This window comes from Coccinella septempunctata, chromosome 1 (assembly GCF_907165205.1).
Source record: "Coccinella septempunctata chromosome 1, icCocSept1.1, whole genome shotgun sequence".
Lineage (NCBI taxonomy): Eukaryota > Metazoa > Arthropoda > Insecta > Coleoptera > Coccinellidae > Coccinella > Coccinella septempunctata.
This window is the reverse complement of record NC_058189.1, coordinates 23,900,895-23,914,542: the sequence shown is the minus strand read 5'-3', so window position 1 is coordinate 23,914,542 and position 13,648 is coordinate 23,900,895. Positions and strand designations below refer to the sequence as shown.

The 13,648-nt window shown below is 33.8% G+C and overlaps 1 protein-coding gene across 1 annotated transcript; it reads right to left on the bottom strand.

The window, feature by feature from the left end:
- Positions 1 to 3,096: 3,096 nt before the first annotated feature.
- Positions 3,097 to 4,107, bottom strand: LOC123316653. Its single transcript, XM_044902877.1, has 3 exons — positions 4,069 to 4,107; positions 3,284 to 3,974; positions 3,097 to 3,135 (listed from the first exon to the last, which is right to left on the bottom strand). The coding sequence occupies exons 2-3, from the start codon at positions 3,926 to 3,928 to the stop codon at positions 3,097 to 3,099; spliced, it is 684 nt and encodes a 227-aa protein (XP_044758812.1). The 5' UTR covers positions 3,929 to 3,974; positions 4,069 to 4,107.
- Between the last annotated feature and the right edge of the window lie 9,541 nt (positions 4,108 to 13,648).

Here is a 13,648-nt window from a genome sequence, read left to right as displayed (position 1 = left end):
TATAGGTATGGTTGAAAAAATGAAAATTTTCAAATTTTCTCACATTTGACATCAAGTATTTTTTGAACCATACACAACATGGATGCATAGTTTCGATTTCAAATTTATTATAGCCAGCAAGCTTCTGTCAAATAATATTAAATAAAGTAATAAAGTAAAGTTTGGTAGTGTGATATTAAAAACAGAGGTTTAATATCACATAACTAAACTTTACTTTCACACCCCGTGTCCCATGGACTGGCAACTTAAAACAGTCGTATAAGGCAAGTTCAGCATAATAATCATAAAATAACGTGTAGAGTTTTTTGCAACTTCTGTATTTCATTAAGTTTCAAGCCACCCTGTTTATGCCAGTTGTTCAGGAATAATTGATTTTCATCAATATTTTTTTCAAAACTTATTGAAACATATATTTATTGGTAGTTTTCCCAACATCCATTTCGAATTGGTTTTCAATATTTGTAAAAATTAAAATATCGACGTCAAATATGTTCCGCCGAAGACAAAAAAATGGTACCAACTGACCAGCCCTCTGGCCCAACAATTGACCGGCCCACCGGGAATCTTCCCGGTTTCCCGGTGGTCCCATCCGACCCTGACAGGCTATTTGAAGATCGATGGTTGGCGAACAATGGTCCACATCTTTGGCCACCACGTTCTCCCGATTTAACTCCTTTAGACTATTATGTTTGGGGTAGGATAAAAATATTGTCTACTCAACTCCCCTGACTGATGATGAGGACTGCATAGAACGAGTCAGAAATGCGTTCAGGTTTGTTTAGATTTTTAGATTCATAGTTTTGAAACTCAATTTGGTTTTTAAACACTTTTGCAGATCTCTTCCTCCCGATGAAATAAGAAGAGCAACGCACGAAGCATTCCTGAGACGTATAAATAAATGTCTAGAAATTAACGGTCAAAACTTTGAGCATCTTCTCTAGTTAAAACTGCGAGAGTTTGCCATGGTTCTCCTAATAGTAACTTGAAGTCGGTTTCAAGAAGGGGTGAAAAATCTACAGCAGGGTTCAAATAACAGTTCCTGAAAATTTCATCTTTTTGGCGTGAAGGGAAAAGAAATAGCTGAAAATTCAAGACGAAAAACAGTTTTTTGTGAATAACTCAGAAAATATCCATTTTACGGCAAGGGTGTGATGCATACACTCACATTATTTTTTAACGTAGATTCAATATCTGCCATAAAAAAATGGGGTTCTAATTTGAAAAAATTGATTTTTCACGATTTTGTCATCCCTAACTTTGAAAGAAATGTTTTCACCCCCTGTATCATGAATCGCGATTTCGATTTTTAAAGTGGATACATCAATCTTACATCTTGAAAAACCAAAAAAATGAAAATTTCCCATCCAAAAACCTCGAAGTTATTCTTGTTTCAGCGGAGCTCTATTTTCGATTTTTTTTTCGAATTTTCCCGCTCAGGGAGAATTTTCCAACCAAAACTGAAAAATGTTACATCAAAATAACTTGAAATTTTCTAAGGAATCTATTTCTGCAATAAAAAAATGGTGTTCTAATTCGAAAAACGGAAGTTGACGTCATTTCCGGAAAAACCGGAGCTGCTCATGCCTTGAAAATATTTCAGATTTCATCAGCATCGTGAAATACTTATAAGTGCTGAATTTCATGAAAATACGTTCAGTAGTTTCCCGTATAAATATGGGTGAGGTTCCTCGTGAAAGACCCTGGACACAGGACGCACAAATGGTAGGACAATGAAAAGACGCAATAATGTGCGTATATCAACTTCTTTATAAGATATTTGAGATCTAAAACGACCAAACTACGTAATTTTTTGCGTAGATTAATATACTTTGATCAGATTTCACCTGAGAAGCGTATTTCGGGGAGACGCAATAAGGTTGCTTTTCGAAAGGACGCAATAAAGTATGCCAGATGTAAATATATATATATATATAATAATCCAAATAATGATCGCAAGTATGTAGTCTCCAAAAACTAAGGGATATCGATCAATAAACAGCAAGATATCTTTACTCTTTATTCATACAGCCAAGCTTTCGAGACTGATTCGTCTCTTCTTCGGGGCAACTGTAAACAACATCATTAAACATTAAACAAGGAACGGAAAAAAAACTTTAACTACTCACTGAATGCGAGGTTGATCTCTAAGTCAATTTCAACATTCAGTTTTATAACAAAAGGGTACAAATTCATCTATCAAACAAAAATCTCATCCACGAAACGTCAAAATGTCTTTCCATCAATGTCCAATTCTTTCAGTCTACATATAACCTCAAATATTCAGCGGACCATCGAATAATGCTCCACCGGAATATTCCAGAATATACGAATATATAGGACTTAAGTTCTGCGTGTCTGTCTTCTTATTAATTTTACTTTTTTCACTTTTTATATGAATCATTTCTAAAATACATCGTTTTCTATAATTTACATTCATGTCCAGAATTTTTACACCATCTAAATCAATATTATGTGAATATTTGTTAGCATGCACAGATAGAGTACACCTTGGATTGTTCGTTTTAATGTCACTTTTATGCAGGGACATTCGATTTTTTAGCCACTGCGAGGTTTGTCCTACATACGTTTCATGATAGTCTCTACACTCCACTTGGTACACTACATGAGACTTTAGGTTTTTTGGAATTGGGTCTTTCAGTTTCGAATACAAGTTTGACACTCTTTTCTTGCACTGCGACACTATCTTTATGTCCTTATGATCTTTGAAACACTTTTTTATTTTGTCCGTGAGATATGGAATGTTCACTAAGCTTCGGTATTTGATCTGTTCTCTTTCTTCTATGGTGTCTAGTTGTGTTGGACTTTGATTTGGTCTTTCCGATGCAGAAAAAAGAAGTTTCTTCAACATTGTTCTGGGATATGAATTCTCAACTAACAGTTCATACAATTTCTTTATATTTTTTTCTCTGAACGATGGGTCACATATTCTTTCAATTCTTCTTTTTTGTTCTTTTATAAAATTTAGTTTTATATTTATTGGGTGATCTGATAGAAAGTGTATATATTTTCCTGCCGATGTTGTCTTCTTGTACCAGTCTAGTTTTATTTTATTTTCTACTCTACACACCCTGGTGTCTAGGAATGGAACTGAACATTCTTCATCCTCAGTTTCAGCTGTAAATTTTAAATGTTCGTTGAAACTATTAAAAACCTGTAACATCTCTTCGATTCCTGTTGAAGGTAGAGCTATTATAAGGTCATCTACAAATTTCTTTATGAATGCCAGTCTAAAAGTTAATTTTGGTATACAAGAATTCAGTACGAAGTCCATCACGTAAAGAGACAGAATTGGGCTGAGTCTAGAACCCATTATACAACCAAACAATTGCAGATAGAAGTTACCATCAAATATAAAGTAGCCTGATTCCAGGAGGAATGTGATTATTTCTTTAAAATATTCCTTTGGTATATTACAAACTTCTTCAATTTTGTTCCAATTAGATTCAATTGCTTCTAGTACCAGTTCTTTCGAAATGTTACCGAATAAATTAATCACATCTAGTGATATAACTACATAGTCAGATGGAATTTCAATATTATTAACTTTCATAGAGAAGTCGAAAGAATCTTTCACAAAATATGTGTTATTTTGGTCATATGCATCTGTTAGTATTTGTGCAATATATTTTGATAATTCACATGTGGGGCCCTGTACATCTGACACAATGGGTCTCATCGGAAAATTCTCCTTATGAATTTTGGGGTTTCCATACATTCTAGGACTTACCGAATTATAACATCTCATCGACTTAGCTTGTTCTTTACTCAGTATATTAAGGTTTTCTAGTGTGGTCACAATTTTATTAGATTTCCTTTGGATTGTTGGTGTTGGGTCTCTGGGTGCTTGCTTGAAGTCGTCTGTGTTCACAATCGAGTACATTCTCTCCAGATAGTCTTGTTTGTCCATAAGAACAGTTACAGAGCCTTTATCACTGTTTAGTACCAGAAGTTGACTATTGGATTTAAGGAAATTTTTTGTAGTCTTAAACAGCTTTTCTATGTGATTAGTATTGTTAATATTTCTGTGCAGGTAATTAGTTGTTATACTTGCTATTTTCGCTCTTAAAACATCCTTTTCTTCTTCTCCTACTATGTCTAAAATATTTTCTATATCTGCTATTAGATGATTTATGTTTATTTCTTTCCGGTTGATTGGTACATTGAATTTGGAACCCAATCCAAGAACGGTCTTCACCTCTTCAGGTACCTCCACCTGGGATAAGTTCTTGAACCACTTTTCTTGAGTTCTATACTCCACTCTATGTACTTTCTTCTGTAGTGCTTGTATCTTCTTAAGGTTTGTAGTTTTGGACTTGTGAAAGATCTTGTTATATGTGATATTCTGGCGTCTGAAGAACTCTAGTAATATATCAGATGGTATTGACTGTCTCAACTCACCCTCTATGGCAGAGTTTCGTTTGCTTATATGTGACATTTTTAGGTGTGTGTGTTCAATTTCGAGAGAGAGTAGTCTACCAACCAGGTTTTTGTTGAATCCATTAATTTTTCTATTAAACTTACTTCCTGCGTAAAACTCAAACAAGTTTAGAACGTTTTTAACACCCGTTCCTATATGATTTGGTATCAATTCTAGTCTTTTACACTCCAGTAAAAATATTCTCCTGTTCAAAAGATTAGCCATTTTTCTATTGTTACTACTCCACTCCTTCATAATGCCAGATGTCGGAATGCCATAAGTTGATGTCATAGTTTGAAAAAATCCCATCTCAGTATAATAATCCAAATAATGATCGCAAGTATGTAGTCTCCAAAAACTAAGGGATATCGATCAATAAACAGCAAGATATCTTTACTCTTTATTCATACAGCCAAGCTTTCGAGACTGATTCGTCTCTTCTTCGGGGCAACTGTAAACAATATCATTAAACATTAAACAAGGAACGGAAAAAAAACTTTAACTACTCACTGAATGCGAGGTTGATCTCTAAGTCAATTTCAACATTCAGTTTTATAACAAAAGGGTACAAATTCATCTATCAAACAAAAATCTCATCCACGAAACGTCAAAATGTCTTTCCATCAATGTCCAATTCTTTCAGTCTACATATAACCTCAAATATTCAGCGGACCATCGAATAATGCTCCACCGGAATATTCCAGAATATACGAATATATAGGACTTAAGTTCTGCGTGTCTGTCTTCTTATTAATTTTACTTTTTTTACTTTTTATATGAATCATTTCTAAAATACATCGTTTTCTATAATTTACATTCATGTCCAGAATTTTTACACCATCTAAATCAATATTATGTGAATATTTGTTAGCATGCACAGATAGAGTACACCTTGGATTGTTCGTTTTAATGTCACTTTTATGCAGGGACATTCGATTTTTTAGCCACTGCGAGGTTTGTCCTACATACGTAAGATCATAAGGACATAAAGATAGTGTCGCAGTGCAAGAAAAGAGTGTCAAACTTGTATTCGAAACTGAAAGACCCAATTCCAAAAAACCTAAAGTCTCATGTAGTGTACCAAGTGGAGTGTAGAGACTGTCATGAAACGTATGTAGGACAAACCTCGCAGTGGCTAAAAAATCGAATGTCCCTGCATAAAAGTGACATTAAAACGAACAATCCAAGGTGTACTCTATCTGTGCATGCTAACAAATATTCACATAATATTGATTTAGATGGTGTAAAAATTCTGGACATGAATGTAAATTATAGAAAACGATGTATTTTAGAAATGATTCATATAAAAAGTAAAAAAAGTAAAATTAATAAGAAGACAGACACGCAGAACTTAAGTCCTATATATTCGTATATTCTGTTTAAGACTACAAAAAATTTCCTTAAATCCAATAGTCAACTTCTGGTACTAAACAGTGATAAAGGCTCTGTAACTGTTCTTATGGACAAACAAGACTATCTGGAGAGAATGTACTCGATTGTGAACACAGACGACTTCAAGCAAGCACCCAGAGACCCAACACCAACAATCCAAAGGAAATCTAATAAAATTGTGACCACACTAGAAAACCTTAATATACTGAGTAAAGAACAAGCTAAGTCGATGAGATGTTATAATTCGGTAAGTCCTAGAATGTATGGAAACCCCAAAATTCATAAGGAGAATTTTCCGATGAGACCCATTGTGTCAGATGTACAGGGCCCCACATGTGAATTATCAAAATATATTGCACAAATACTAACAGATGCATATGACCAAAATAACACATATTTTGTGAAAGATTCTTTCGACTTCTCTATGAAAGTTAATAATATTGAAATTCCATCTGACTATGTAGTTATATCACTAGATGTGATTAATTTATTCGGTAACATTTCGAAAGAACTGGTACTAGAAGCAATTGAATCTAATTGGAACAAAATTGAAGAAGTTTGTAATATACCAAAGGAATATTTTAAAGAAATAATCACATTCCTCCTGGAATCAGGCTACTTTATATTTGATGGTAACTTCTATCTGCAATTGTTTGGTTGTATAATGGGTTCTAGACTCAGCCCAATTCTGTCTCTTTACGTGATGGACTTTGTACTGAATTCTTGTATACCAAAATTAACTTTTAGACTGGCATTCATAAAGAAATTTGTAGATGACCTTATAATAGCTCTACCTTCAACAGGAATCGAAGAGATGTTACAGGTTTTTAATAGTTTCAACGAACATTTAAAATTTACAGCTGAAACTGAGGATGAAGAATGTTCAGTTCCATTCCTAGACACCAGGGTGTGTAGAGTAGAAAATAAAATAAAACTAGACTGGTACAAGAAGACAACATCGGCAGGAAAATATATACACTTTCTATCAGATCACCCAATAAATATAAAACTAAATTTTATAAAAGAACAAAAAAGAAGAATTGAAAGAATATGTGACCCATCGTTCAGAGAAAAAAATATAAAGAAATTGTATGAACTGTTAGTTGAGAATTCATATCCCAGAACAATGTTGAAGAAACTTCTTTTTTCTGCATCGGAAAGACCAAATCAAAGTCCAACACAACTGGACACCATAGAAGAAAGAGAACAGATCAAATACCGAAGCTTAGTGAACATTCCATATCTCACGGACAAAATAAAAAAGTGTTTCAAAGATCATAAGGATATAAAGATAGTGTCGCAGTGCAAGAAAAGAGTGTCAAACTTGTATTCGAAACTGAAAGACCCAATTCCAAAAAACCTAAAGTCTCATGTAGTGTACCAAGTGGAGTGTAGAGACTGTCATGAAACGTATGTAGGACAAACCTCGCAGTGGCTAAAAAATCGAATGTCCCTGCATAAAAGTGACATTAAAACGAACAATCCAAGGTGTACTCTATCTCTGCATGCTAACAAATATTCACATAATATTGATTTAGATGGTGTAAAAATTCTGGACATGAATGTAAATTATAGAAAACGATGTATTTTAGAAATGATTCATATAAAAAGTAAAAAAAGTAAAATTAATAAGAAGACAGACACGCAGAACTTAAGTCCTATATATTCGTATATTCTGGAATATTCCGGTGGAGCATTATTCGATGGTCCGCTGAATATTTGAGGTTATATGTAGACTGAAAGAATTGGACATTGATGGAAGGACATTTTGACGTTTCGTGGATGAGATTTTTGTTTGATAGATGAATTTGTACCCTTTTGTTATAAAACTGAATGTTGAAATTGACTTAGAGATCAACCTCGCATTCAGTGAGTAGTTAAAGTTTTTTTTCCGTTCCTTGTTTAATGTTTAATGATGTTGTTTACAGTTGCCCCGAAGAAGAGACGAATCAGTCTCGAAAGCTTGGCTGTATGAATAAAGAGTAAAGATATCTTGCTGTTTATTGATCGATATCCCTTAGTTTTTGGAGACTACATACTTGCGATCATTATTTGGATTATTATACTGAGATGGGATTTTTTCAAACTATGACATCAACTTATGGCATTCAGACATCTGGCATTATGAAGGAGTGGAGTAGTAACAATAGAAAAATGGCTAATCTTTTGAACAGGAGAATATTTTTACTGGAGTGTAAAAGACTAGAATTGATACCAAATCATATAGGAACGGGTGTTAAAAACGTTCTAAACTTGTTTGAGTTTTACGCAGGAAGTAAGTTTAATAGAAAAATTAATGGATTCAACAAAAACCTGGTTGGTAGACTACTCTCTCTCGAAATTGAACACACACACCTAAAAATGTCACATATAAGCAAACGAAACTCTGCCATAGAGGGTGAGTTGAGACAGTCAATACCATCTGATATATTACTAGAGTTCTTCAGACGCCAGAATATCACATATAACAAGATCTTTCACAAGTCCAAAACTACAAACCTTAAGAAGATACAAGCACTACAGAAGAAAGTACATAGAGTGGAGTATAGAACTCAAGAAAAGTGGTTCAAGAACTTATCCCAGGTGGAGGTACCTGAAGAGGTGAAGACCGTTCTTGGATTGGGTTCCAAATTCAATGTACCAATCAACCGGAAAGAAATAAACATAAATCATCTAATAGCAGATATAGAAAACATTTTAGACATAGTAGGAGAAGAAGAAAAGGATGTTTTAAGAGCGAAAATAGCAAGTATAACAACTAATTACCTGCACAGAAATATTAACAATACTAATCACATAGAAAAGCTGTTTAAGACTACAAAAAATTTCCTTAAATCCAATAGTCAACTTCTGGTACTAAACAGTGATAAAGGCTCTGTAACTGTTCTTATGGACAAACAAGACTATCTGGAGAGAATGTACTCGATTGTGAACACAGACGACTTCAAGCAAGCACCCAGAGACCCAACACCAACAATCCAAAGGAAATCTAATAAAATTGTGACCACACTAGAAAACCTTAATATACTGAGTAAAGAACAAGCTAAGTCGATGAGATGTTATAATTCGGTAAGTCCTAGAATGTATGGAAACCCCAAAATTCATAAGGAGAATTTTCCGATGAGACCCATTGTGTCAGATGTACAGGGCCCCACATGTGAATTATCAAAATATATTGCACAAATACTAACAGATGCATATGACCAAAATAACACATATTTTGTGAAAGATTCTTTCGACTTCTCTATGAAAGTTAATAATATTGAAATTCCATCTGACTATGTAGTTATATCACTAGATGTGATTAATTTATTCGGTAACATTTCGAAAGAACTGGTACTAGAAGCAATTGAATCTAATTGGAACAAAATTGAAGAAGTTTGTAATATACCAAAGGAATATTTTAAAGAAATAATCACATTCCTCCTGGAATCAGGCTACTTTATATTTGATGGTAACTTCTATCTGCAATTATTTGGTTGTATAATGGGTTCTAGACTCAGCCCAATTCTGTCTCTTTACGTGATGGACTTCGTACTGAATTCTTGTATACCAAAATTAACTTTTAGACTGGCATTCATAAAGAAATTTGTAGATGACCTTATAATAGCTCTACCTTCAACAGGAATCGAAGAGATGTTACAGGTTTTTAATAGTTTCAACGAACATTTAAAATTTACAGCTGAAACTGAGGATGAAGAATGTTCAGTTCCATTCCTAGACACCAGGGTGTGTAGAGTAGAAAATAAAATAAAACTAGACTGGTACAAGAAGACAACATCGGCAGGAAAATATATACACTTTCTATCAGATCACCCAATAAATATAAAACTAAATTTTATAAAAGAACAAAAAAGAAGAATTGAAAGAATATGTGACCCATCGTTCAGAGAAAAAAATATAAAGAAATTGTATGAACTGTTAGTTGAGAATTCATATCCCAGAACAATGTTGAAGAAACTTCTTTTTTCTGCATCGGAAAGACCAAATCAAAGTCCAACACAACTAGACACCATAGAAGAAAGAGAACAGATCAAATACCGAAGCTTAGTGAACATTCCATATCTCACGGACAAAATAAAAAAGTGTTTCAAAGATCATAAGGACATAAAGATAGTGTCGCAGTGCAAGAAAAGAGTGTCAAACTTGTATTCGAAACTGAAAGACCCAATTCCAAAAAACCTAAAGTCTCATGTAGTGTACCAAGTGGAGTGTAGAGACTGTCATGAAACGTATGTAGGACAAACCTCGCAGTGGCTAAAAAATCGAATGTCCCTGCATAAAAGTGACATTAAAACGAACAATCCAAGGTGTACTCTATCTGTGCATGCTAACAAATATTCACATAATATTGATTTAGATGGTGTAAAAATTCTGGACATGAATGTAAATTATAGAAAACGATGTATTTTAGAAATGATTCATATAAAAAGTGAAAAAAGTAAAATTAATAAGAAGACAGACACGCAGAACTTAAGTCCTATATATTCGTATATTCTGGAATATTCCGGTGGAGCATTATTCGATGGTCCGCTGAATATTTGAGGTTATATGTAGACTGAAAGAATTGGACATTGATGGAAAGACATTTTGACGTTTCGTGGATGAGATTTTTGTTTGATAGATGAATTTGTACCCTTTTGTTATAAAACTGAATGTTGAAATTGACTTAGAGATCAACCTCGCATTCAGTGAGTAGTTAAAGTTTTTTTTCCGTTCCTTGTTTAATGTTTAATGATGTTGTTTACAGTTGCCCCGAAGAAGAGACGAATCAGTCTCGAAAGCTTGGCTGTATGAATAAAGAGTAAAGATATCTTGCTGTTTATTGATCGATATCCCTTAGTTTTTGGAGACTACATACTTGCGATCATTATTTGGATTATTATACTGAGATGGGATTTTTTCAAACTATGACATCAACTTATGGCATTCAGACATCTGGCATTATGAAGGAGTGGAGTAGTAACAATAGAAAAATGGCTAATCTTTTGAACAGGAGAATATTTTTACTGGAGTGTAAAAGACTAGAATTGATACCAAATCATATAGGAACGGGTGTTAAAAACGTTCTAAACTTGTTTGAGTTTTACGCAGGAAGTAAGTTTAATAGAAAAATTAATGGATTCAACAAAAACCTGGTTGGTAGACTACTCTCTCTCGAAATTGAACACACACACCTAAAAATGTCACATATAAGCAAACGAAACTCTGCCATAGAGGGTGAGTTGAGACAGTCAATACCATCTGATATATTACTAGAGTTCTTCAGACGCCAGAATATCACATATAACAAGATCTTTCACAAGTCCAAAACTACAAACCTTAAGAAGATACAAGCACTACAGAAGAAAGTACATAGAGTGGAGTATAGAACTCAAGAAAAGTGGTTCAAGAACTTATCCCAGGTGGAGGTACCTGAAGAGGTGAAGACCGTTCTTGGATTGGGTTCCAAATTCAATGTACCAATCAACCGGAAAGAAATAAACATAAATCATCTAATAGCAGATATAGAAAACATTTTAGACATAGTAGGAGAAGAAGAAAAGGATGTTTTAAGAGCGAAAATAGCAAGTATAACAACTAATTACCTGCACAGAAATATTAACAATACTAATCACATAGAAAAGCTGTTTAAGACTACAAAAAATTTCCTTAAATCCAATAGTCAACTTCTGGTACTAAACAGTGATAAAGGCTCTGTAACTGTTCTTATGGACAAACAAGACTATCTGGAGAGAATGTACTCGATTGTGAACACAGACGACTTCAAGCAAGCACCCAGAGACCCAACACCAACAATCCAAAGGAAATCTAATAAAATTGTGACCACACTAGAAAACCTTAATATACTGAGTAAAGAACAAGCTAAGTCGATGAGATGTTATAATTCGGTAAGTCCTAGAATGTATGGAAACCCCAAAATTCATAAGGAGAATTTTCCGATGAGACCCATTGTGTCAGATGTACAGGGCCCCACATGTGAATTATCAAAATATATTGCACAAATACTAACAGATGCATATGACCAAAATAACACATATTTTGTGAAAGATTCTTTCGACTTCTCTATGAAAGTTAATAATATTGAAATTCCATCTGACTATGTAGTTATATCACTAGATGTGATTAATTTATTCGGTAACATTTCGAAAGAACTGGTACTAGAAGCAATTGAATCTAATTGGAACAAAATTGAAGAAGTTTGTAATATACCAAAGGAATATTTTAAAGAAATAATCACATTCCTCCTGGAATCAGGCTACTTTATATTTGATGGTAACTTCTATCTGCAATTGTTTGGTTGTATAATGGGTTCTAGACTCAGCCCAATTCTGTCTCTTTACGTGATGGACTTTGTACTGAATTCTTGTATACCAAAATTAACTTTTAGACTGGCATTCATAAAGAAATTTGTAGATGACCTTATAATAGCTCTACCTTCAACAGGAATCGAAGAGATGTTACAGGTTTTTAATAGTTTCAACGAACATGTAAAATTTACAGCTGAAACTGAGGATGAAGAATGTTCAGTTCCATTCCTAGACACCAGGGTGTGTAGAGTAGAAAATAAAATAAAACTAGACTGGTACAAGAAGACAACATCGGCAGGAAAATATATACACTTTCTATCAGATCACCCAATAAATATAAAACTAAATTTTATAAAAGAACAAAAAAGAAGAATTGAAAGAATATGTGACCCATCGTTCAGAGAAAAAAATATAAAGAAATTGTATGAACTGTTAGTTGAGAATTCATATCCCAGAACAATGTTGAAGAAACTTCTTTTTTCTGCATCGGAAAGACCAAATCAAAGTCCAACACAACTGGACACCATAGAAGAAAGAGAACAGATCAAATACCGAAGCTTAGTGAACATTCCATATCTCACGGACAAAATAAAAAAGTGTTTCAAAGATCATAAGGACATAAAGATAGTGTCGCAGTGCAAGAAAAGAGTGTCAAACTTGTATTCGAAACTGAAAGACCCAATTCCAAAAAACCTAAAGTCTCATGTAGTGTACCAAGTGGAGTGTAGAGACTGTCATGAAACGTATGTAGGACAAACCTCGCAGTGGCTAAAAAATCGAATGTCCCTGCATAAAAGTGACATTAAAACGAACAATCCAAGGTGTACTCTATCTCTGCATGCTAACAAATATTCACATAATATTGATTTAGATGGTGTAAAAATTCTGGACATGAATGTAAATTATAGAAAACGATGTATTTTAGAAATGATTCATATAAAAAGTAAAAAAAGTAAAATTAATAAGAAGACAGACACGCAGAACTTAAGTCCTATATATTCGTATATTCTGGAATATTCCGGTGGAGCATTATTCGATGGTCCGCTGAATATTTGAGGTTATATGTAGACTGAAAGAATTGGACATTGATGGAAGGACATTTTGACGTTTCGTGGATGAGATTTTTGTTTGATAGATGAATTTGTACCCTTTTGTTATAAAACTGAATGTTGAAATTGACTTAGAGATCAACCTCGCATTCAGTGAGTAGTTAAAGTTTTTTTTCCGTTCCTTGTTTTATGTTTAATGATGTTGTTTACAGTTGCACGGAAGAAGAGACGAATCAGTCTCGAAAGCTTGGCTGTATGAATAAAGAGTAAAGATATCTTGCTGTTTATTGATCGATATCCCTTAGTTTTTGGAGACTATATATATATATATATATTTTTTTTTTTCAAGGCATTTCTCATTCGCTCAGTAGGAATCTTCGATCAATCCTGGTGGTCCACAGAATCACCTCCTTCTGCGCGTCCTCGATCAATCTCTCCTCAAGCTTACAACATTACAT

Coding starts and splice junctions, on each gene's coding strand:
- LOC123316653 (XM_044902877.1), bottom strand. CDS start 3,928: ATGGACAAACAAGACTATCTGGAGAGAATGTACTCGATTGTGAACACA. Junction 3,136..3,283: donor CTCTTTACGTGATGGACTTC/GTACTGAATTCT, acceptor TAAAATTTACAG/CTGAAACTGAGGATGAAGAA.